At 37.7% G+C, this 25,028-nt stretch overlaps 1 protein-coding gene and 1 long non-coding RNA gene across 2 annotated transcripts in view; one reads left to right on the top strand and one right to left on the bottom strand.

The window, feature by feature from the left end:
* The window catches only part of ERP44 (endoplasmic reticulum protein 44), a 94,339-nt gene extending 84,204 nt beyond the window's left edge, over positions 1-10,135 (top strand). The window contains exons 11-12 of the mRNA XM_025281808.2: positions 7,715-7,817; positions 9,808-10,135. Of these exons, the coding sequence (XP_025137593.1) occupies positions 7,715-7,817; positions 9,808-9,909 (205 nt within the window). The 3' untranslated portion in view covers positions 9,910-10,135. The remainder of the gene's footprint in view (positions 1-7,714; positions 7,818-9,807) is intronic.
* Positions 1,308-23,423, bottom strand: LOC123332876. The gene is made up of 3 exons (XR_006550020.2): positions 19,431-23,423; positions 18,984-19,064; positions 1,308-4,722 (listed from the first exon to the last, which is right to left on the bottom strand). It is a non-coding gene; the product is annotated as an uncharacterized LOC123332876 (long non-coding RNA).
* Positions 23,424-25,028: the final 1,605 nt, after the last annotated feature.

Raw genomic sequence — 25,028 nt, 5'->3', positions numbered from 1 at the left:
ACATGCAGCAAAGTGAATCTGACACATTTAATGGCTTGTGTAATTGTTATTGTGCTGCATGGTAATTAAGGCTTAAATGATAAGCCGTTTCCATAAATTACTGTAATTACTATTACTTTTACTTAGTAACTCAGCAGTTCTGGAGTCAACTGGTGGAAGTATGTGGTGGTAAGGAGAGAGAAAGCAGATTTATGATGCACAGTCTCCTCCCATGCTAAAGGCAGGCATTGCAGCCTGGTGCGGGGAACTGCTAACCAGTGTTCTGTTCATCTCTTATCTCAGAGAACCTGAGGTTTAGGGATGTAACATAACCATCAGGGCCACACCACTAATCACTGGCAGGGCTAGAAGTCATGTCAGAGTATACTGAACCCCCAAACCTCAAGCTCCTAACACTTGATACCAAAACAGTTACATTTTCAGTACATAAAAAAGCAGTGTAAGTGTGAATGTGAAAGATGTTTGAAGAGGCACTGTTTGTTAATACCTGAATCACACATCTCTGAATCCTTAGTTGTTTTATATCTATTTATCTATCTACCTATCTATCTGTCTATCTATATATATATATATGTAGTTTGACCAGATTGATTTCTTGCCAAAGGTAAAGGAAAAGATTTTATATGGAGGTGGAATTGGGGGAAGTTTTGAAGCCTAAGCACATAGGGGCAGGCCTAGGAAATGTTCGCCAGCCCTGAAAGAAGAGAATAAATGATGGGGTCTAGTGTAAAGACTGTTGAAGGGCTTTCTGGAGAAACTTACCTTCTAAAAATTGTGGCCTGCAAATCCCCACCATCTGTTCCTTTGCTCAGGGGTTCTTACGTAAGCTCCCACCAGAGCCCCAGTAACGGGAAAAAGCAGCAGGATGTCAGATCACTCCTAGGGAAATGAACAAGTTACTACTCTAAGGCTAAGGAGTTCCCCAATTCTGGGATCTAGGTCGTTTATTTCAAATCACTGCATCACTGAAAATTATGATCATAATTCCTTAAACTACTCAGGGGGCATGGTTGTGGTGAGGAGCTGAGCGAGGCAACGTGAAACTGAAACTACAGGGGTGGGTATCTCCCTAATTTAGCAGTTTGGTTGCTGCTGTGATGAACTAGCCTGTCTCCTTCAACTTAGAGGGAACAAACCAGGAATTGAATGAGATGATAAAGAACTTGGAGGGACAGGTAAAAGAAATGTTTACCCTTGTAACCCTGACAACCTGGTTTCGTTCTTCATTATCTAGGGGTTCTTTTTTTTTTTTTTAAACCCAAGGCAGGCTTTTGATTGAAAAAAAAAACAAGGTGCTGCAAAATCTCTTATGTGTGTGTATAGTTTTATTTATGGTTGTGCTGGGTCTTCATTGCTGTGCCAGCTTTTGTCCAGCTATGGTGACTGGGGGCTACTCTTCATTGCAGTGCACAGGCTTCCCATTGCAGCGGCTTCTCTTGTTGCCAAGCACGGACTTTAGGGTGTAAGGGCTTCAGTAGTTGCAGCACACGGGCTTGACAGTTGTGGCTCATAGACTCGAGCACAGGTTCAGTTATTGTCACATACAGGCTTAGTTGCTTCGAGGAATGTGGGATCTTGGACCAGGGATCGAACCCATGTCTCCTGCGCTGGCAGGCAGATTTTTTACCCTGAGAATCTTTTTAAAAGGCAAATATTTAGTTTTCATCATCTCTTGCTATACTAAGTGCTTTGTGGTGGCATTAGTAGATGTTCATTAAATGCTTTTAATTTGCTTTTAGTTTCATCACTTGTTATAAGATTAAGAGTTTGACTATTCTGAATGTATATATCTGGAATATATCCTAATATTTATCAGTTACTCATCTGCCCTATTCTCTACCTCTCCTATTCATCTCTGTAGTTTTAATTCTCTGAGTGTGTCTATCAGCCACTGGGCTGATACATATACAGTGGTCCAGGTCCCTAAATACCATTTTTATATTCCTATAACATACTTTTTGTACACCTGATCTTGCTATGTAGTATTTATAAGTACTTTACTTTTCAGATCATTCCAATATATTTTTACCTTATTTGGTTTTGCCAGCAAAACAGACATCAAGCACTGACAGAGCCAGGCACTGTACCAGCCCTACTTTATACTTTTATATGTGTTCTCAGTTAATCTATAACAAGTTTAGAAGGTAGATATTATTTCTACTTTATAATCAATAAGTTAAGCTCTGCAAGATTTAGAAACTTCACTGAAGTGGAGTCACTAAAGAGGCAGTGGAGTACAGTGGTTACGTGCAGACTCTGGACCCAGTCTGCTATCTATTAGTTCTATCACCCTGGGCAGTTTCCTAAGACCTTTATGCCTCTGTTTCCTCATCGTGAAACAGGAATGATAATAATTTTACCTAGTTAACAGAGTTGTTGTGAGTATTAAATGAATGTGTATAACTCTTAGAACAGTGTCTGATACATGGCTAGTGTTTAGTGGGGTAGCTATGATTCTTCAGTTCAGTCGCTCAGTCATGTGATTATTATAGGCACTAATATATTTGGATTTAAATCCAAGTCTGTGACTATAAAAACAATACAGTTAGATAAATAAAACAGTTGTTCTCACTTCACATATCAGAAAGCTGAAGCTCAAAGAAGTAACTTAAATGACAAGATACATTGAATGAGTTCAAACTATTGTATAAGTTGAGTTAAAAAGTAGTAAACAATACTAGGAAATTGAATCCAGCAATTAGTGAAAAAAGAATAATATAGCAACAACCAAGTGGGCTTTGTCCCAAGTAGGCAAGGCTGGTACATTTAGTCATTAGTGAAGTCGCTAAGTCGTGTCCGACTCTTTGTGACCCCGTGGACTGTAGCCTACCAGGCTCCTCCATCCATGGGCTTTTCCAAGCAAGAATACTGGAGTGGGTTGCCATTTCCTTCCAGCTTTCAAAAATCAATGAGTAATTAGGCATATACTGATTACATCAACATACACAAGAAGCATTTGACAAAATTCAATATCCATCATGACAAAAATGCTTAAGAAACTGGGAATATATGGAAACTTCCTCAATCTTGTAAATGTAAATCTCTGTAAATGTAAAGGACATTTACAGAGAACACACAGCTAATATCATATTTAATGGTAAAAGACTGAATGCTTTCCTCTTAACGTCAAGAACCAGGCAAAGATGTCTGCTCTCTATGTATCTGTTAAGCATATAATTTGTCCTTTATTTCTGATTATAAAAGTATTTTCTTTGTGGATAATTCTTAAAGTTGATAAAATGCCAAAGAATAAAAATCACCTATAAATCCACAAAAGAGATCTAGATATATGTATGTGTTATAAAATTGGAACCATGCTATTTTATAAATTTTCTTTTTAACTTATCCACACATTACAAACATCTTCCCATTCATCAGTATTTTTCCATTATTTCTAGTGGCCAGATAGCTTGCCTTTGAATGGATTGTTTCATGATTTGTCTAATAACCTCTGTTGTTTGAAATCCAGGTTTTTCCCATGAAAAAATACCACTGCTACTAATGGGACTTTACTTGATTCATCCTCAGTAACATCCTTGTAGTTTCGGTGCTATGGGACACTTTCCCCATCATGATTTTCCCTTTGTTGGTAGAGGGGAAACGGCTCTTTCATTGTCTTTTACTGACTGTGCTTCTTGTTTTTGAGCCTTTGTCAAAAGGCATAGTGCTGTGCTATCCAATGTGATAGTTAATAGCCCTATATAGATACTTAAGTTTACATTAAATTAATTTAAATGATATAAATTAAAAATTTAGTTTCTCACTTACTCTAAACCCATTTCAAGTGCTCAGTTGCCACATGCAGGTAATGGTTCCTGTATTTGACAGCATAGATATACAGTATTTTTCAATCGTCACACAAGTTGTGTTGGATAGTTCTGCTGTTAAGTATTTGCAGTTTCAAGGAACAAAATAACTCACCCGGTGAAGCTCAAAACCAAGGGGTTTATGCTGAAAAACTATTAAGAAAATGACAAGGAAGGGAACTGCTTGAGGGGAGCTAGGCTGACCCACTGCAAGTGCTGGGCAGCTGCTTTCTTCTTCCCTTCCTCTGGGGCCCAGGAGCTCTTCTCTGGGCTCTGACTTCACATCTGCCCCATCCTCCTCTCTGTAGAGCAGCTTTTCCTCTGCCCTGCTGTAACTTCTGCCTGGACGCTGTTCTGATTTACCATGATGGGACGTAGCCTGAACTCTGTATGACTTTTTAACTCTCATCAAATCATCTGATTGCATTCCTTAAACCCCTTGGCCTACATTCTGTAGACATCTGATTGGCTCAACCCACATAGATCGATTCCCTCTCCACTCCAAATTATATGTCCCCCATTTTTTTCCAGCTTAACAGAGGTATAATTGACATATGGAGCAAAAGGAACTCTCATACATTGCTAGTGGGACTGCAAAAATGATACAGCCACTCTGGAAGACAATTTGGCACTTTCTTAAAAAGTCAAACATACACCATGCATATAACCTAGTATTTTACCTAGAGAAACTTATGTTCACACAAAAATCTATGCCCAGACATTTGTGGTAGCATTGTTTACAATCACCAAAGTCTTGAAAGAACCAGTGTCTTTCATTGGGTGAATGGATAAACCAGTTGTGGTATATCCACTCAATGGAATGCTATTCAATGAATAAAAGAACATGCATTTTTATGCATGCAACAAAGGGGATGGATAAAAGAAGCCAGTCTCACAATTTCATATCCATGACATTCTGGAAAAGACAAATTATGGGAATAGATCAGATCAGCAAGAGTTAAAGGGAAGAGGAAGATAGGAGTGAGTGTTGGAATTGTTCTATTTCCTGTTTGTGTAGGTGGTAACAAGATAAGTTAAAACTCATATAACTTAAGCCTAAAAAATGAATTCTATTGTATGTAAATTTTTAATAAAAATACTTCTCACCTCATATGCATTTGTCAAAGCTCGTTTAAATAATACACTTATGTTTTGTGTATTTCACCATATCTAAATTTTGCATCACCTAAAAATAAATACTGTAAGCAAACAAAAAAGCAGAGGATGAGAGAGAAACACTTAGGGGTTCTAATTAGAAAAAGTATACCCTAAGTATGGAAATTTAATTGAATTTATTATAGTAAGGGTCTATTTATCTTCCTTTTTAGCAGATAACTGTGTTGTCTGTTTTCTTGACAATGTATTGTTGATTCACTGATTGTTACCTAATAACTGGATAATTTCTAGCCACAAGCTAGGTAAGAACTCCTTGTCATCTGTTTTTCTACCACATCAGTTCAGATTCATCCTCTCTCTCTTGTCTTTGCTTTTACTCACAGTTCTCCCACATGTTGACAAAGGGGAAAAAATCAAGTAGGGGAAAAATCTGTTTTGAGTGTACTCTATGAATCTGTTACACTTAAGATTTAATTGTAAATTATTTCTTGACTAGCAGAAGCAATTCACATTGTATTGGTGTGACCATCTTTGAACATTTTTAAATAACAAACTAGCAAGGGCTTTATCTTAAACATTATAGATTTGCAATTCTTTGAATATATTTGAGCACTTTGCTGTGGGTGACAATAGATGATGTCAGATTAAATTGATATCCTCTCAATGTTTGTCTGGTACATGTGCAATTTCTTCTGTACCAGAGACCCTTTCAGAGGCATTCTGTCAATACAGCTACCTGACAGCCATTTGTATTTGTAAACTGTGCATTTGGCACCTGCTGGCCTCTGTTGCATTGGAGCTAGTGGGGAGCCAAAATGGGTGTACAATGAAGTTATTGGCTGTTAATCTCAGTGGGAGTTATTGAAGAGAAGAAACAGCACTTGCAGGACCTCAGGAGAGGATAAAAAGAAAAACTGGTAATATTAACACAAGCCAGATATGCTACCAAAACAGTCATTTAAAAAATCAGTTCTACTGAAGGAAATAAAATGTTTGTAGACCTGCATTTTAATTCATGCAATGGATTGGGGGAAGGGGGAGAAACAGGTTTCTATTTTAAAATATAATGAATTTTAATTGATCTCAGTAGAGGCCAGATCTCTACCAGGATCTCAGCAGAGGACAAACAATTCATATGAGCAGAAATAGAAATTAAAACAATGAGAAAATGCTTAATTTCTGAAGAGATGGAAATCAAAATGCTGGTGTCTTTTACTTATCAAATTACCAAACAGATTTTAGTATTAAAGACAAAAGTGCTGGCAAGACCTCAGAGAACAAACAGGTAGACAAGCAGTAGTCAATATTGATGTTCTGTAACCATAATTTGCCCACTTTAAGTTCTTAAACATTAACTCATCACTCCTCCTTTATCAGGTACAACTCAGGGAAATAATTGTGAAGGAAAAGGCTGGTACTATGTAAATCTGCTTAGCTTTATACTGGTCTATTTTGCTGCAGTGCATATTTCTGTCCTGCAGATGTGCTCATACCATAATTGGTAATTACAGGAATGATGTCAAATATACAGTGAGTTATATGGTTGGAGGGCGTCACCAACTCAATGGACATGAGTTTGAGCAAGCTGTGGGAGTTGGTGATGGACAGGGAAGCATGGCGTGTGCTGCTGTCCATGGGGTCACAAAGAGTTGGACACGACTGAGCGACTGAACTGAACTGATGTTGGTTCATGTTATTTTCCTCAGAATAGTTTGAAGCCACTAAGGAAAGCTTTTTCACCATAAAACACAATGCCTTTGTCTTTGTGATGTATGAAGACATTTTTTTTAAAAAGGCCACTTTGATGGCTTTGAGAAGTGCTTTGCTTTTCACAATGTTAAGGTAGCCGATGAAACTGCCTGTGTGGTTTAAGTTGTGAAGAAAGTTCTCCCTCTAAGAAAAACATGAAAGAGCTATACCCTGGTTTAGATTATTTTGATAAAATTTGTTATGCTGGCAGCGAATGCCCTGCATCTCAAAAAAGACTGCTAAGCTCCAGGTTAAGGTGTCATCTGGCTGACACACAGATCAAATGCTGGAGGAGCTGAAGGGTACTAGTATTTTTTAGGCTCTTAGTAGTAATCTGGTTACAAACCTATATAACAAGCTATGACTTTTAACAAGCTATGACTTGTAACTAGTTTATTTTTTTTCTATTTCATAGTCTTTGTCTAATTTCCTTTGTAAATGGTGGAGAAGCCTTACATATTTGGAAGCACCATGTCATTCTGAAGTGCTCACATCGGTCTCTGTATTCTGTGTGATTCTCTTTATTTCCCATGTCTTAAAATTCTGCCTTCCAAACACTTTGTCAAATGGATGTGGAGCTTTGTAATATAGTCTTCCTTCAATTAATTCAGGACAGACCTACATAGTTTTAAGTGATTAGTTCCTACATTATTTTTCCCTTGAGCTCCTATTATTTTTAGTTTAATTTTGCAGAACATAAGATTTTGCAGTTATATATATTAAGGAAAATTTATAAATGCCCAACATAAGGGAATAAGTCTTAGGACACCATCTTGATTCTGAAGCATTTGTTCCAGTAAGCATAGAAAATTTTCTATAAAACAAGTGCAAGCACTGGAACACACAATTGACTAGACATCATGATTTACAACTGTGTGAAAATGTTTTGAGATGTACCTGGCCTATTTGTTACTAGTTATGGTGGGTTGGTGGGATTGTAGCTAAGTTTTTTTAAAAATTGTTTTTAATGTTGTGAAGTTGGTAAAATAGAATAAGTCCATCTAAATAGTTTAAGCTAAATTTTTGTTTTACTTTGGTTTTAGAATTCCTGGAAAACTCAAGCAGTTTGTATTTGACTTACATTCTGGAAAACTACACAGAGAATTCCATCATGGTCCTGACCCAACTGATACAGCCCCAGGAGAGGTAGGACTCTTGTTTGTTTCTCAGTGGGAACTCTTTTTTTTTTCTTTTTCAATTAGTCTTGAAAAGACTCTGAAGCTCTTGCATAAGCTTGAGTTTCCAGTCCTGAATATTTCTGTAAAAAAAATTCTGAACAAACTAGATAATATACAAATTATGTTCATTTAAAAATTTTAAACCCTCAGAAAAGTTGTAAGAATATTACAGTATAGTTCCTTGATCATATAAACAAAGGTTGTCTGGTAAGTCCTTGGTGGAAAGTGGCCATAAAAGGGTTAAATACAGTTAGCTTCATATAGAAGTAGGAGGTAGGAATTAGAAGCAGGTAGAGTAGCAAAGAAATCAGTGGATTGCATTAATTGCTTAAGCCTTCCACTGTGGCTGAGAGTGACCACCACACTATAAAGAAAATAATGATTTGATATCTTAAGAGCCTTCATCACCACAGTATTCATAATGCTCAAAACTTAGTTTAATGCAGCTTTTCCGTTTGAGATGTAGAATGCTTGACAACTGTTTACCAATACAATTTTATATTTGCTTGACATACAGATACATATTTTTAACCTGAGAATTTTCTTCTGTTCCAAGTTACCTTGTAAATTCTGTATAAGTACCTGCTTTGTTAAACACCCCTAAATTTGCATTTTGATGCATTATTGATTTATATCATGTCTGTTACCATTATACTGAGAGGGAATGATATATACAAGAGATGATATATACCAAAACACTTACTGCATATGCCCAGAACGTCAATACACTGTTTTTGCCAAAAGAACCACCAAGTATTAAAGAAAAATAAAAACTAAGTGAATTTTTAAGAGTCAAATTAAGTTCAGAGTTACCAATTACTTTTGGGAATCTGACAACATGCTTTTTTCCTTGCAATCTGAGATCAGATTTTCTTTGATAATTAAGCAACTATAGATGTAAGAAAACTTTGTTGGCAGTAACCCAAAGTAGGCCTGCATAGTATTTTATCAGATTAAGAAAAGATGTGGCTTGCCATTATTGTATTATCCTGATTTGTTTCAATTTCCATATTAGATACTCAGCTTCTTGTATTTATCTCTGCATACTAATACACAGTAGGCACCAAATACATGTTCATTTCATAGTAATATAGCTTCAGATTAATTAAACCAAACATATCTTAGCAAAAAATAATAAATGTATTGGGGAAGGGGAATGTAACTAAGTATAAAAAGTAAAGTCTGTGAAGACATTGCTTCCCATGTGCCATTATATATATTTATATGTATATATATCGTGTACCACATGTACTATGTGCCTGTGTAAACTACAGGGAATATTAAAACAATGATAATCACGTTTACTCTTGAGCTCACAATGTAAAGGATAGACTCCACTGTCCTTTTGAAATTCTTCTACGTCACTCTTATATTTCCACTGGATATTTTTACGTACTGTTGGTATACAAGTAAAATACTACAGAAATTTCTTAACAGTATCGAAGTGTTTTTCTTCTTTATGTCAACTAGGTTTTTGTAACTGCTGACGTCCAGATCTCTATCTCCAGAATTGTTGTTGTTTAGTTGCTAAGTTGTGTCCAACTCTTTTGCAACACCATGGACTGTTGCCTGCCAGGCTACAGGTGCCTTTAATAATCTTAGCAGTCATTTGTAAAATGGAAGGGTTTTGGCAGCTTAGGATTTTACTGCCTTCTACAGAATATTCTAGGAAAGCACCCAGGTGTCAGATGTTTTGTTTCTCCACCACACCTCAGTAACTGTCATCAGATCAACGGTTAATGGCTCTGTGGTAGCCCTGCCTTGGAGAATCTGAGTAAGGGCATTTGAAACAGGGAAAGCAAGATTTCAAACTCAACTCTTGTCTTTGGCATATAGTAGCTATAGTTTATTGATTATTAATAAATAATTATAGGGCAATTACCATGCATCTAATACTCCTATTAAAATATATCTATAAAATATATTGATATAAAAATGTTTTTTTCTTTCCCATGTAGGAAGTCCAGGATGTCGCAAGCAGTCCACCTGAGAGCTCCTTCCAGAAACTAGCACCCAGTGAATATAGGTATACTCTATTGAGGGATCGAGATGAGCTTTAAAAACTTGGAAAAACAATTTGCAAGCCTTTCAAACAGCAGCATCAACTTACATGGTGGAAATAGTAAACCTATATTTTCATAATTCTATGTGTATTTTTATTTTGAATAAACCGAAAGAAGTTTTGGGTTTTTTAATTTTTTCTCTCCCCGACTCAAAATGTATTGTCATTTAATATAGCCTCTTTTAAAAAATCTGCTAGGTTTAAAAATAAATAAATAAAAATCAGAGGCCTATCTTTACTTTAAATCTGTCCTGTAAAATCTTTATACATCAAGTGAAAGGTGAGACTGCCAGATATATACCATTAACTTGCACTACTAGGCTAGGGAGGACTTAGGGGATGTTTCCTGTGTAGTATGTGTTTTTCATTCTTTTCTCTATATAGATCAACTCTGTTGGTATTTTTAGTTCTCACATTTCTCAAAGGGGTATATATTCTGGATGGCTGGGGGGAGGGGGAATAAATTAAAATTTTCACACTATGTACTGTGTTTTACTGATTAGTTGGATATTGCTTATGAAAATTCCATAGTGGTATTTTTTGGATTCTTAATGTGCAACTTAAACATACTATGAAGAGGAGGAGAGCCATAAGCCAGAACATTTGGCAGGAATTGTCCTTATAAATTAAGAAAAAAAAATGAAAAGTGTTATTAAATTTCTATGTGTTTGTCTAACAAAGTGGCATATGGATGGCATTTAAAACTTTGAATTATACCTAAATCTGAGGAAAAGGAGATACTAGTGGAACAGATTACCAGTATTGAACTAGATGACTTTTAAGGCTCCTCCTATCATGACACTTTTAAATTTCCAAAGAGAAAAACCAGCGGAGAAAATGTATTTCAGTAATTCTAACCTTCTTCCATCATGTAGTCTTGTTGTAGTTGTATAGATCAAAAGCAAAGACAATAAGGCACATTTTTTTTCATTGTAAAATTGTTAAGGAGGACCCTGCGTCCTCTAGATTCCCTGATTTCCTAGGCCTGCAGCGTTCAGTCAAATGGGTCCCTGTGCCAGCCCTCAGTACTGCCAGGGAGCAAAACCAGAGGGAGAAGACCCTCGGTGTCATATCAGGAAGCCCGATGCCAGAGGACAGGTTCAAAATTGGCTTTCCTCTGGGCCTGGGTTGGTGCTATAGGCCAAGAGTCATTTTATACTTGGAGTCTAAGTCAATCCCAGTTTGGGGAAAGATTATTTTTAAGCTTAAAAGGCTGACATGTGCCATTATATGTAGTATGTAATATATGTAACATCTTTCAATTATTTTAAAATAAATATTTATAATAGATATTTAATGATTGTTATTTTTAAAAATCAGTCTAAAATTCTTTGTTATGCATGACTTACCATCATTTCATTTAGACTAATAAATGTTAATAAGGTAGTATGGGGCATGTTTAATAGAAAATGCTAGAAAAGCAGGACAGAGCTTCCTAAAGTTTGGGCCTTAGTTCTGTTCTCTCCATTGCTTTTAATCAGTAACTTTGAAATCAGAGCTACAGTCTTCAAGTCAGAAGATGGACCAAATGTGAGGTGGTCAGAATGAAAACTTAGAAATATTAAACAAGCAAGCATACAAAACCAAAAGCAGCATCTGCAATTGACTGGAATAAATTTGTAATCCTTTAATTGACTTTAAAAAAATAGTAAACAGAAGATAATGCTTAAGAATTGGGTTGCATAGAATTGGTTTGAGAGTAGTCATGATAAAGGCCCTGAAGAACACATGTTCAGTGTAATCTAAGATAACACAGTGTGATCTAAGTGGCTTGTTAAAGTAAGTGGATTTGAGGCTTTATTTAGCATTTATGCATATGGGGGCTTATTAGACTGTAGCCCTGCCACTGCCACTGTCTTCTCCAGAGTGTGAAGCCACAGAGGGCATGCAAGGATACTAAATTTTATGCCTGTATCGGGACAATAAACATCAATAAATGTTTACTGAATGAATGAGATATGCAGTGACGTTGGGTAATTTTTATACCTGAAATGCTCAGCACTCATCAGGATTTGGTGCCCAGTTTTGTAAAGTCACTAACAAGCTCAAGTGCAAAATAGCAGAAATGCATTAGAGAAAGTAAGTTCTTGCCACAGGGCTAGTGCAGGGTTGGGGTGGGAGGAGGCCTGTGGCTAGGACAATGGGAAAGTAAGTTGGAGCTGATTGTGGAGGGCCTTGTGTGCCGAGCTAAGGAAGAGGTTTTTACTGTATCTTATAGCCAGTAGAGATCCATCAACAAATTTAAGCAAGTCAGTATGTTCATAACACTGTAGCAGAGGTCTCAAGATAATTAAATGAGTTCAGTGGAGGAGAAAGAAAGGCAGAGCTAAGACAGGGACAGCAGAGATGGAGAGAAACAAATACAAGAGGTCCCATAGGCATTTGTCACCAGCTGGATGTAGAAAGAGAACTTCAGGAATCTAGAACTTAAAATTTAGACGACTTCTCCTCTGAACCTCAGTGTATCAGAGGATATCCAATCTACTCCAGGCCTCAGGCTCCTCAGCTATGAAAGAAAGGATGCTAGACTAGACAGAAGAACACAGTCAAGTTCAAAACCAAAATTAAAAGCAGGCCCTACTGCTTGTCAGCCCACTACCTTTTCCAGTTGTTTTTGTTTTTTTTTTCTTAGTTACAGTAGTGAGGGAGACCATAAAAGGGTGAACTTTAGATGAAATTCTGAACATTTTTTAAAAGTTAAATGAACCTAGAGAAGAAGGCAGAGAATGGGCGACTAAAGCATCTCATGGAGAGCTCTCTGATGAAGTCAATTTGTCAAAGGTTACATATAAAAGAAGGAAAAACTGGCATGATAAGGCCCGAAAAGAGCAAAGTGAAATATAAAAAACAGTGTTAGATATGTTAAAGCTCAGAATGAGTTTAAATATGCAGAAAACACTAACACTGCCAAAAAATATTTTAAAACCTGAATCACAGCAAAAAGAAAAATAGATAAAGGAGTATACTGGATCTACAATCAGGAAAAACAGTAACTCACTTTTTATTTTTTTCTCTGACAAAGAGACCTAGTCTGCTTGGACAAAATATGACATAAGCAAAACTGCAAAAATAGGAAGTAAAAATTTTGCCACCGTGAATAGTTTTAGGGCTCTTAGGCCCAAACTCCAGTATCACAGTCAGCTGCTGGATGTTGCAAATGCTTTCTGTCAGCAACTGCTGGGAATTTTTAAGACACCATGGAGATCATAAGGTAATAGAAGACTAGAAATGGACAAACATTTTTCCAGTTTTCAAAACCATTACAGTTAGTAGTTTATAGTTGGGGGGATGATTAAACAGCTGTAAAGAATAATCAGTTTTAAGCTCAATATTTAAAGACCCTGAAGACAGTAAGTTGTTTTAGAACTTAAGTTGTCTTATGCTGATTATAACTGTTTTATGTGTTCATTAAAACAGGTTGGATAGGACTGCTGCTTGGCAACTGTTTTTTAGCTGTGTTTGAATTTTTGTATGTATTTCCGAGTAATAAAACTATATTTCTAAAATATTCTACATTTGAGACTTTTAATTTATCATGAATATTTGACTCAAAATTCAGATGACCAGAGTCACAAGATGTTCTAGTTTTACAATTATTTTTTAGATTATTTAACTGTACCTGACTCAGCATGGGAAGCTGTATGAATCCACGTGCTGGTAACAGACCTAGCCTTTAGCTAAAGCATCAAAGCTCCCTCTTGCAGAGCACACTGGGGAAGGGCCAGCCTGCCTTCAGAGAATAGGTTTTGGAGACACTGGAAGAGGAAGAGTGCTGCTTGCAAATTGTACCCCAAAAGTGCTCCCTTTACTCCCTCCCTCCCTTTCCCCACCTCGCCTAATAAATCCTTCTATCCATCCTTCAATGCCCAGGACCATTACCACCTGTTGTGGTCCCATAGCCCTTTATTTAAGTGTTTTAGAATACCTAGTCTAAAAGAAGTTGGAAGTATTATGTATCCCTTTTCCTGATCACCATGTGAAGGCTGGCTCTGGAAGCACAAACTGCTCCATCTTTGATTCCCAGCACCCTAGAGCACTGTTAAGTGATTAATTACTATGTGATGGAAAAAAAGTCAAATTACATAATAAATGAATGAATAAGGGACAACAAAGCATCCCCATAACTGGAATGGACTTGGTTATATCATCTATGAATCCCAATTATCTGATAGCTAGTCACATTTCATCTTATATCCTATATTGATTATGGAGTCTTAAGAGTTTTATCCTAGAAGAGATTAAAATCTTACACCAACCAACAGATACATAACTTTCAGAATGACACTGGAGTGCCCGTTTGGGCAGTGCAGAGTCCTGCAGAAGTGCTGGAAACTTTCCCATGAACATGACACATTTTCTGTGAGGTGGATTTGACCCCTAGCTCAGTCACTCAGCCTTGTGGAAGGACAGACTAGAATGAATTGACAAAATACCACATGTGGTTTACAAAACATACACTTAACCATTTGGCAAGAATTAATCGACTGTTCTCTATTTCTTTGCATTGATCGCTGAGGAAGGCTTTCTTATCTCTTCTTGCTACCTTTGGAACTCTGCATTCAGATGCTTATATCTTTCCTTTTCTCCTTTGCTTTTCGCTTCTCTTCTTTTCACAGGTATTTGTAAGGCCTCCTCAGACAGCCATTTTGCTTTTTTGCATTTCTTTTCCATGGGGATGGTTTTGATCCCTGTCTCCTGTACAGTGTCACGAACCTCATTCCATAGTTCATCAGGCACTCTATCTATCAGATCTAGTCCCTTAAATCTATTTCTCACTTCCACTGTATAATCATAAGGGATTTGATTTAGGTCATACCTGAATGGTCTAGTGGTTTTCCCTACTTTTTTCAATTTCAGTCTGAATTTGGCAATAAGGAGCTCATGATCTGAGCCACAGTCAGCTCCCAGTCTTATATTTGCTGACTGTATAGAGCTTCTCCATCTTTGGCTGCAAAGAATATTATCAGTCTGATTTCGGTGTTGACCATCTGGTGATGTCCATGTGTAAAGTCTTCTCTTGTGTTGTTAGAAGAGGGTGTTTGCTATGATCAGTGCATTCTCTTGGCAAAACAGAAGAACTGTAAAAAAAGATCTTCATGGCCAAGATAATCACAATGGTGTGATCACTCACCTAGAGCCAGACATCCTGGAATTTCAAGTAGGCCTTAGAAAGCATCGCTATGAACAAAGCTAGTAGAGGTGATAGAATTCCAGTTGAGCTACTTCAAATCCTGAAAGATGATGCTGTGAAAGTGCTGCACTCAATATGCCAGCAAATTTGGAAAACTCAGCAGTGGCCACAGGACTGGAAAAGGTCAGTTTTCATTCCAATCCCAAAGAAAGGCAATGCCAAAGAATGCTCAAACTACCGCACAATTGCACTCATCTCACACGCTAGTAAAGTAATGCTCAAAATTCTCCAAGCCAGGCTTCAGGAATATGTGAACCGTGAACTTCCAGATGTTCAAGCTTGTTTAGAAAAGGCAGAGGAACCAGAGATCAAATTGCCAACATCCACTGGATCATCGAAAATGCAAGACAGTTCCAGAAAAACATCTACGTCTGCTTTATTGACTATGCCAAAGCCTCTGACTGTGTGGATCACAATAAACTGTGGAAAATTCTGAAAGAGATGGAAATACCAGACCACCTGACCTGCCTCTTGAGAAACCTATATGCAGGTCAGGAAGCAACAGTTAGAACTGGACATGGAACAACAGACTGGTTCCAAATAGCAAAAGGAGTACGTCAAGGCTGTATATTGTCACCCTGCTTATTTAACTTATATGCAGAGTACATCATGAGAAACGCTGGGCTGGAAGAAACACAAGCTGGAATCAAGCTTGCTAGGAGAAATATCAATAACCTCAGATATGCAGATGATACCACCCTTATGGCAGAAAGTGAAGAGGAACTAAAAAGCCTCTTGATGAAAGTGAAAGAGGAGAGTGAAAAAGTTGGCTTAAAGCTCAACATTAAGAAAACAAAGATCATGGCATCTGGTCCTATCACTTCATGGCAAATAGATGGGGAAACAGTGTCACACTTTATTTTGGGGGGCTCCAAAATCACTGCAGATGGTGACTGCAGCCATGAAATTAAAAGACGCTTACTCCTTGGAAGGAAAGTTATGACCAACCTAGATAGCATATTGAAAAGCAGAGACATTACTTTGCCAATAAAGGTCCGTCTAGTCAAGGTTATGGTTTTTCCAGTGGTCATGTATGGATGTGAGAGTTGGACTGTGAAGAAAGCTGAGCACCGAAGAATTGATGCTTTTGAACTGTGGTGTTGGAGAAGACTCTTGAGAGTCCCTTGGACTGCAAGGAGATCTAGCCAGTCCATTCTAAAGGAGATCAGTCCTGGGTGTTCTTTGGAAGGAATGATGCTCAAGCTGAAACTCCAGTACTTTGGCCATCTCATGCGAAGAGTTGACTCACTGGAAAAGACTCTGATGCTGGGAGGATTGGGGGCAGGAGGAGAAGGGGACGAGAGAGGATGAGATGGCTGTATGGCATCACCAACTCAATGGACATGGGTTTGGGTAGACTCTGGGAGTTGGTGATGGACAAGGAGGCCTGGGGTGCTGCAATTCATGGTGTTGCAAAGAGTCAGACACGACTGAGCGACTGAACTGAACTGAATCTACTATTTGCTGGATAAGGATACAACAGTGATTAAGAGATTGCCCCTACTGTCACAGACTTCCAAGTTGAGTGAAGGAGCAAAACAGATAAGTAAAAATTATATTAGACTGTTTTAGGTGCTGTTCTGAGTTAATCACAGGGGCATGGAGGTGTGTGTGCAGCCTTGGGGGTCAAGGGAATCTTCCCATAAGAAGTGGTTTTCTTCCCTAGGAACAGAAAGAACTATACTTTCCTAAACTTCTCCCCTCTAGGAGAATTACATTAATACATACGTGCATGCTCAATGGTGTCCAACTCTTTGCAAATCCATGGACTGTCCATGGGATTCTCCAAGCAAGAATCCTGGAATGGGTTGCCATTTCCTACTCCAGGGGAACTTCCCGACCCAGGGATCAAACTTACATCTCTTAAGTCTCTTGCTTGGGCAGGATTCTTTGTGCCACCTGGGAAGCCCCATTATATTAATAGAGGCTGCTGTGATTTTCTATTAGTGTCTTACTTCAGTAGCAAAGTGTTACTACTAATTACTGCCCTGTTGTTTCCTTCCCAACTCAGCCACTCAGGTAAGAGATAACAGCCTATCTTTGCTGTGTCTCATGTGTTTTACTTATTGGGATGCGTTCCAGGCAGAAAGCTGTATGCCCTCCTGACGCTACGTGTATAGTGATTGTTATCTTGCCCTAACCACTGCCCAAGAAGAGGGATAGCACAGGACATCTCTGGCTATGCACATAGTAAGGGAAAAAAACAAGGCCTCTATTCTGACTTAATCAGTTCTTCATAATTCTTCATGCTTTCATGATGAGCAGGGCTTTCTGATTTAAAACAATGCTGAATAGTCCACTTCAGAAATTTCCTAGGATTAGAAGGTAAATTCCCTGCTGTCTGGAATCCAGTTTTATGCCTGGATTTTAGACTTTTGCCCAAGCTCAGTGTTCTGGCATGTTTTATTTCCTAGTTCCTCAAAGACTGCTGGTAGTACTTCATGATCACATATACAGGTTCTCACTAACCTTAGGATGCCTTTTTTTTTTTTTTTTAATCTGAGCCTAAAAACTATAAATTCTTTCAAAATACAGGGTTTTGGGGTATTTTTTTGTTTGTTTGTTTGTTTGTTTTTGTAATTTCACACTTAGTTCCACTCTCAGTGTAACTAGGGTGACAGTGTAATTTTTTTATCCAAATGAAGTCATTTGAGAGTGAAAGGGAGCATTAAGCAATAATTCCACCATGACAAGAGATGTAAATCAAGACAAATTGGAACAGATGATCACCCTGTTACTAAGTGTGTGTGTCATTTGCTCAGTCCACCTCTTTGTGACGCATGGATTGCAGCCCACCAGGCTCCTCTGTCCATGGGATTTCCCAGGCAAGAATACTGGAGTGGGTTGCCATTTCCTTCTCCAGGGGATCTTCCCGACCCTAGGATCAAACCTGGGGTCTCCCACATAGGAGGCAGGTTCTTGACCGTCTGAGCCACACCATTTCATGTTTGGGTATCATTCTTAATTGAGATTAAGATTTACTTTCTATCAAGCATCTGTCATCATTATACCACTTCTTAGTAACTAAGCCATTTTAAAAAGTTATTTTAAGAATTCATCCCCTGGAAAAAGGAATGGCTACCCACTCAGTATTCTTGTCTAGAGATTTCCATTGACAGAGGAGCCTGGCAGGATCAAAAAGAGTCGGACATGACGAACGACTAACATTTCCACTTTCCACTAATTTTAGGTGTCTCCCTAATACTATTCACATTAATTTTTCATTAATGTGCCTTTCCTTTAAACTTCAGGGAAAAATAATAATAGCTACAACAATAACAGTAGCAACTAACGTTTGTAGTTACTATGAGCCAGGCTCCATTTAGGCACTCGATATGTATAAATGTTAAAATCTTCATAACCACCCTGTAAGATGGGTAAGTTACCAACGGGGAGTTGGGGATGCAAGGAGGGGATCACTAAGGAAATCCTGAATTGTTGACCCCCACCCTAACCCAGAAAAGAGGCAGCAATCTGTTACAAACAATAAAACCTAGAAAGGAAAGAAAAGGAACTAAGGCCTATGGAGAATTAGTAAGTGAAGAGTACTTCATTCCTCTTCATTCCTATTAACTAAGAGGCATGACTCTGAGTATTAGAAACCTTGGTTCAAATCCTGTCAAATGCCTACTTCCTAACTTGAACCTTGCCCTTACCTAATTCCAATCTCTGCTTGCCGGACAGAGCAATTAAATTCCTGCCACTATTCTATTTCAATACTACACCATCAGATTATAAATTCTTGGGTTCCTACTATTCTGACACCACTAATTCTATGGTAAGACAGAAAATAACCCAATTCTCCCACATCATTGCTTCAGTGATTTATATCTTCTCTTCCAACTCATGACTTTTAATTGGAAAAAGAGAAATACCTTTACCTCCAAATTCTGAAATTTTCAGTTCATGATATCCAAGTCCCAGAGATGTTTTCCAGATTTCTTCTGTTGCATCATTCATTCCTATGTTAATATACAAAAGTGAGGGCTGAGCAAAGGCTTGGTATGTCTTAGAAAGCTTTTTAACATTTCAATACACATCTCTGTAAACAGCAAAACACATATGCCATGACCTCATTACTCATCATCAAGAAGTCACTAACAGGGGTATAGCTTCTTTTTCCCTTCTCATCACTGTACTTTGTTGTAAAATACTCTTAAGAAGCAGATGATACAGTCCCTGCCCTGTAAGAAGCTAGCATTCTAGTTGGAGAGATCACACTACCACAAATGAAAGAATTTTATACCTATTAAGTTGTAAAACACTGCAGAATTAGCCCCAAGTGAAAATGAAAGCCAAGTGAATTGCAGTTGTCAAGAAATACTCACATAGAGAAGGGAAACTGGGCCATGAAGGTCTTGGACACTAAAAAAGCAAAAGTAAATTTCATGACTATTTTCTCAGTGGGTTTTCAATAAATATTTACGGAATGAATAACAGGATAGGAAGAAAGCAGACATTCTGTGTCAAGCAGGGGATCTCACAACAGAGGCAAGAAAGCACAAATCATTTCTTACACGTGGGGAAGAAAAGCAAATATGCTGAATGTACCAAGAGCCCAGGCAAAGGTGAGTTTTATTACTAACTTCTCTGGCAAGGAAGGCAAAGCAAAGAACTTAGAGGGTTGTAACAATCTTATCTGATACAAAGAATCCATTTAAACAAATAATTATTAAATGTATATATTAAATACATACACACAGGTATAAAAACTACCCTGGTCTGTATACTCGTCTAACCAGCTTCATCAGTCACATTTAACTCCTTCGTTTTCTCTAAGCACACTATACTTGTTCATGTTTTGAACCCTTTCTACTTGCAATTCTTTTGCCATTTAAAAGCTTACAAATCCAGTCTTCAGTCAGGCATATTCTTCTTCGGAGCACTGCTCAAATACCCCATGTTCTACAAAGTCCTCCCCTTCTTTTCCAGGCAGAACAAGTTACTCCATTCTCTGTATCTTCATACTTTGCTCTCCTTTTTTAGGGTACTTACCATGTTTTATGGTGATTTACTTGCTTTGAGTGTCTGAATTCATTAGCCTGAATGGTTTATAAGGGTAGATTCTATAGGTCTAATATTTTTCTACATATGGCACTGACACCCAACATACAACAGGCATTCAGTTAAATGTTTGTTGAACAAGTGAATTTATTGCATGTTTCCTTATATAAGCACCACTCAGCAACACAAGTGAATTCAGGAGGCTTTACAGAATTGTAGAAATTCTCTGTTGGGCCTTTTCTTGTGCTGACCCTTGCTAACACCAAAGGTTTTAATAATAAAATGGAAGACATCACTGGGGGGTTAATTAATGAAACCCAGGTAAACATCTTTTTTAGTGATTAACCAATCTCTAGTACTTGAGAAATACTAATCTCTAGTACTTAAGAAGTACTCTTGAGTGCTTTCCTCAAATATTGATCAGTCAAGTTTCTCAGAGGAGCTTGACAACAGTCAATTCTAGTCTGGAGTATCTATGCTGCTAAATTAAAATCCTCACGGTTTTGGCTATCCAATGCACAGGTGGCAAGACTGACATTGTTTGAAGGTTAAGAAATTGAATATACTTTCTTCTTGGGGGGGGTGACAAAAGATTTCTTCTCCTTAGGAAACAACTTTTAGGCTTGTTCAAAAGCTTAAACAAAACTCAGCTGGTTAGTTTTGTAAAATGTAATGTTACAGAAATTAGTCTGGAAAAAATGTAAACATAGTTTATAACCATTTTGTCCCTTCACCATAGAAAAACCTTAAAATCATTCTTATAGAATGTCTGGTTTTCAGTGGCACTGTCATATGGTGAGTAGTGAGTCTGAAGAGACAAGCTGGGGCCAAAATATGGAAGGGAAAAACTTGATCGGCTATTCAATAGGAGCTGCTGAAAATATTTCAGCAAAAAATAAAAGATGACTTTTGTGGCAGTGATGTGAAGAATGGTCTAAGGTTGGGGAGGATGAGGTAGGGGATGTGAAGTAATATAGTCTTTTACTAGAGTGATGGCTATGAATAGATGTAAGAAATGAAAAAAACTAATATTCAAACAGTTGACAAGACCCAGGAGGAGGCTAAATATAAAGAATGGACAATGTTAGGTTGGGGGAATCCCTGGCTAGAGAATGGGAGAAAGCAGCCACCCTGAGTAAAAGCTTACTACAATAGACAAAGACGAAACTAAAACCCTGACCTGATTCCCCAGTGAATTCTCTTTCCACTAGAGCTGTTGACTGATTTGGAATGTTAATGTTGGTCTGAAAGACCACAAACTTCAGCAAGCAACTTGATACGGCATAACAGAAACTCAGTTAAATTATTTGAGAATTTTTTTTCTTGAACCATGGTTATAATTCTAACTTTTGTGTTAAGTAGCTTTAACCTTGGGGAGATCACTTGCCTTTGACACCTTTCATGTTTTTAAATAAATTTATTTTTGTTAATATTGCATAGATGTTTTACTTGTCTATACCAATAATCTCTGAGGGCAGTAATATAGATAATATATGGATCTTTTACCATTGACTGTTTATAATACCCAATAAGTGTCTTTGTAAAATGGTGTCAAATTAATCAGCATAAATAGTAAGAAACTCCTGTTAGAAACATGACGTGTTGATAAAAACACAAACAAAACCTGACCTGTTTACATTAATTTAGGCTAGTAGGGAAGCTTCCCTATTTTTTATTAGGCCTCTCACTAATTAAAGTTTCGAGCACTGATAGCCACCACCATGTCATACTTCATCACAAGAGAAGAAAATGCCGTTTTACAGGAGAACCATTTCCCCAAGTTCTTTTTTGTCCTTCTTCCCAGAGATTTTGAGTGGCAGCAATGAAGGGCAAAGGGGACCCTGAGAACAAAGAATGGCTTGGTTTGGCTTCTGTGACTTTCACTGGAGAAAAATGCTGTACACAATTGTTTATACTTAAGTTTCTACAGCCTTTTGTGATTCATAGATACTTCAGTCCTTACCCCTGTGCAAATTACTTATGGCACTTATGCAGCCCACAGAGGGTGGTTTTTGGATTCACAGAATTCTCCCTATACAGCACTCAGTTTCAGTATAACCTAAAATTCTTGCTCCTGGAACTCTGGCCAACACACCCATCTTCTAGGGCTTCTTAGGGTATTGGCTCCTGCACAGGTGGGTAGAAGAGCTAAATCAGCACAAGAAAAGCAAAACTAAGGAAAGAAGACGTCATAAGGATAAAGGAGGACAATCTGTGACTAATAAACACTGAGGTGGCTTTTTTACATGATTTGTAAAATGTCTTCAAAGCCAATTCCAAAAGAAAAGTTTCAAAAATATTCTAAGTAATACTAGCATCACTACAGTAAGTACATGGCCTCCCAAGGGTACCATGGTAAAGGATAATAACTTGACTCTATGAGTTATAATTGTTTTAAAACATTACTTCAGAGCTTATTTTAAAATGCAATATAAAAAACACTGCTTAAGTGATAACTATGATCCACAAAGATAAGGAAATGTGTAGGATATGTGTGGGATGGAAACACTTTTATAGTCTAAGGACCAGATTCAGCACTATGTACTTCTGCATTGCATGTGTTTGTGTTAGTCGCTCAGCTGTGTCCAACTCTCTGTGACCCTAAGGACTGCAGCCTCACCTGGCACCTCTATCCATGGAATTCTCCAGGCAAGAATATTGGAGTGGGTAGCCATTCCCTTCTCCAGGGGATCTTCCCAACCCAGGAATTGAACCCTGTTCTCCTACACTGAAGGCAAATTCTTTACTGTCTGAACCATTAAAAACTCTGAGGTTGCTGGACATTTGGTGAGGAAAAAGAAGATTTTAAGAAAAGTGTAAATGAATGGCACACATAATTTCAAACCAAGCCTACCTTACAGAATATATGGGTGTTTGGGTGAAGCAGAGTGACTAGCTCATCACAATTTTATATACAGAAGCAGCACAGTATGAGAGTACAGAAGTTTTTGTAGTTCAACAGACCTAGTTTACATCCTGACTTCACCTTTTTGCAGTTGAATTAACTGTCTGCAAATTAGTTTCTCTGAGACCCAGTTTCTTTACCTATAAAATGCCTAGTGAAGTGCCTGACCAACAGAAAATATTCCATAAGTATCAGTTCCTCTATAAGGGTTTTTGTTTTTTTTTTTTTCTTTTTAGAAACAAATGTCAACACCTACTAGTAGATAATGAAATCAATTTCATAGGTTACAACTGCTGCTGCTGCTGCTAAGTCGCTTCAGTCGTGTCTGACTCTGTGCGACCCCATAGACGGCAGCCCACCAGGCTCCCCCGTCCCTCAGATCCTCCAGGCAAGAACACTGGAGTGGGTTGCCATTTCCTCCTCCAATGCGTGAAAGTGAAAAGTGAAAGTGAAGTTGCTCAGTCGTTTCTGACTCTTAGCGACCCCATGGACTGCAGCCCACCAGGCTCCTCCACCCAGGGGATTTTCCAGGCAAGAGGACTGGAGTGGGGTGCCATTGCCTAACTAGCATATTTTAAAAGAGAAAACAATAAAAAACAAACTACACTGAACATAAAGTATTGTTCCATAATGCATAACCTGAGTTTTTATATAAATGCATTTTTTTTTTTTTTTACTATAGATTATAACCAAAAAGTTTCAGTCTCTGCTCTACAGATAAATTCTCAGGTTATTATATCAACAAGGCTGTAGGAATGCTGCCTGTAACCAAATAAGCCTCAGTAAATTTTAAGAACTTAAAATGTTCCTTACTTCTAACTTGCTGCAGTAAAAATAATACATGAATCATATAGAAGATAAATTTAATCTGATACTACAGGGCATTAAATTCAATTTTAAGACTGGTTTCTGTGTCATACTGACTAATTTATATTTCTAACACATTACAGTTTATAGGTATATCATTCATAGTTGATTAAACACTTACAGAAATTTCTACAAAAAGTTGGCTATTAGGCTCTCTTAATGAGGAAATTAGATACAATTTCCAAATAATTTTAAATTATAAAACTTTAAAGAAGGACTGTAACTTACCTAAGCATAAAATATTACTCTAGCTAGAGTAATATTCCCATCCTGGTGAACAGTAAAAAAAAAAAAAAAAAAAAATTAAGGCCTATATGAGCACATATATTGATGGCCCACACTAGCTCAGTGAAAAGGGAAGATCCCAAAACAAAATGTGAGGGTCAACAATAGGCCTCTTTCCTCCACCAGGTCTTGAGTAAAACCAGCCTGACAGTATAATGAATCCTAGTGCTGTTAAGATGGTGAGCTAGCCAATTTTAGATTGGCAGAATAGAAATAATATGCAGTGATGAAGACTGGGCTATGCTGAAGGGTAAATACTAGAAATTACAGAATTCAGCAGTTCAGCTGAATCTTGATGTAGCTATATCTTAAATTTATCATTTTAGCTGACAGGATCAGAATGGCTATTATTAGAACCCATGGGATTGAAGTATAGGAATTCTGTTTTAAATTAGCACCCTGGGCAATTCTGATCCTCATTCTGACTTAAACATCCTGTGTTAAAGGGACAGCAAGGATCAGAAAACATAAAAAGGTGGAGCTCAAAAGTAATTATCCCAACCTCACAGGTATCTAATCTGGATCAGAATCTGACACTGAATTTCAAAGTACTCCCTCCCTGGTATTATACTAAAGATATAAGTCAGCAGGGACCAATATGTTTTCCAGTTATTCAGTGACAATAAGAAATGGTGTGTTGCCTCATTGGAATTCATTGGTGAGAAGCAAAAAGTATGAAAGAGAAAGGTCTCTTTAGATTAGACATACAAGTAAAAGGCAGCAATCAATAAAAGTTATTAAGAGTAAACTCAGCAAGAGAGAAGTGATAAACCATTCAACCACCTGATGAATCCATCTTGTTCCTGAGCAGAGAGCTCACATCTTTTATGGTATAGGTGCCCTTTCCTCTGTCCTCAGAATAGAA

The sequence above is a fragment of the Bubalus bubalis genome, chromosome 3, assembly GCF_019923935.1.
Source record: "Bubalus bubalis isolate 160015118507 breed Murrah chromosome 3, NDDB_SH_1, whole genome shotgun sequence".
Taxonomy (NCBI): Eukaryota; Metazoa; Chordata; class Mammalia; order Artiodactyla; family Bovidae; genus Bubalus; species Bubalus bubalis.
This window is presented reverse-complemented; position numbering and strand designations above follow the sequence as displayed.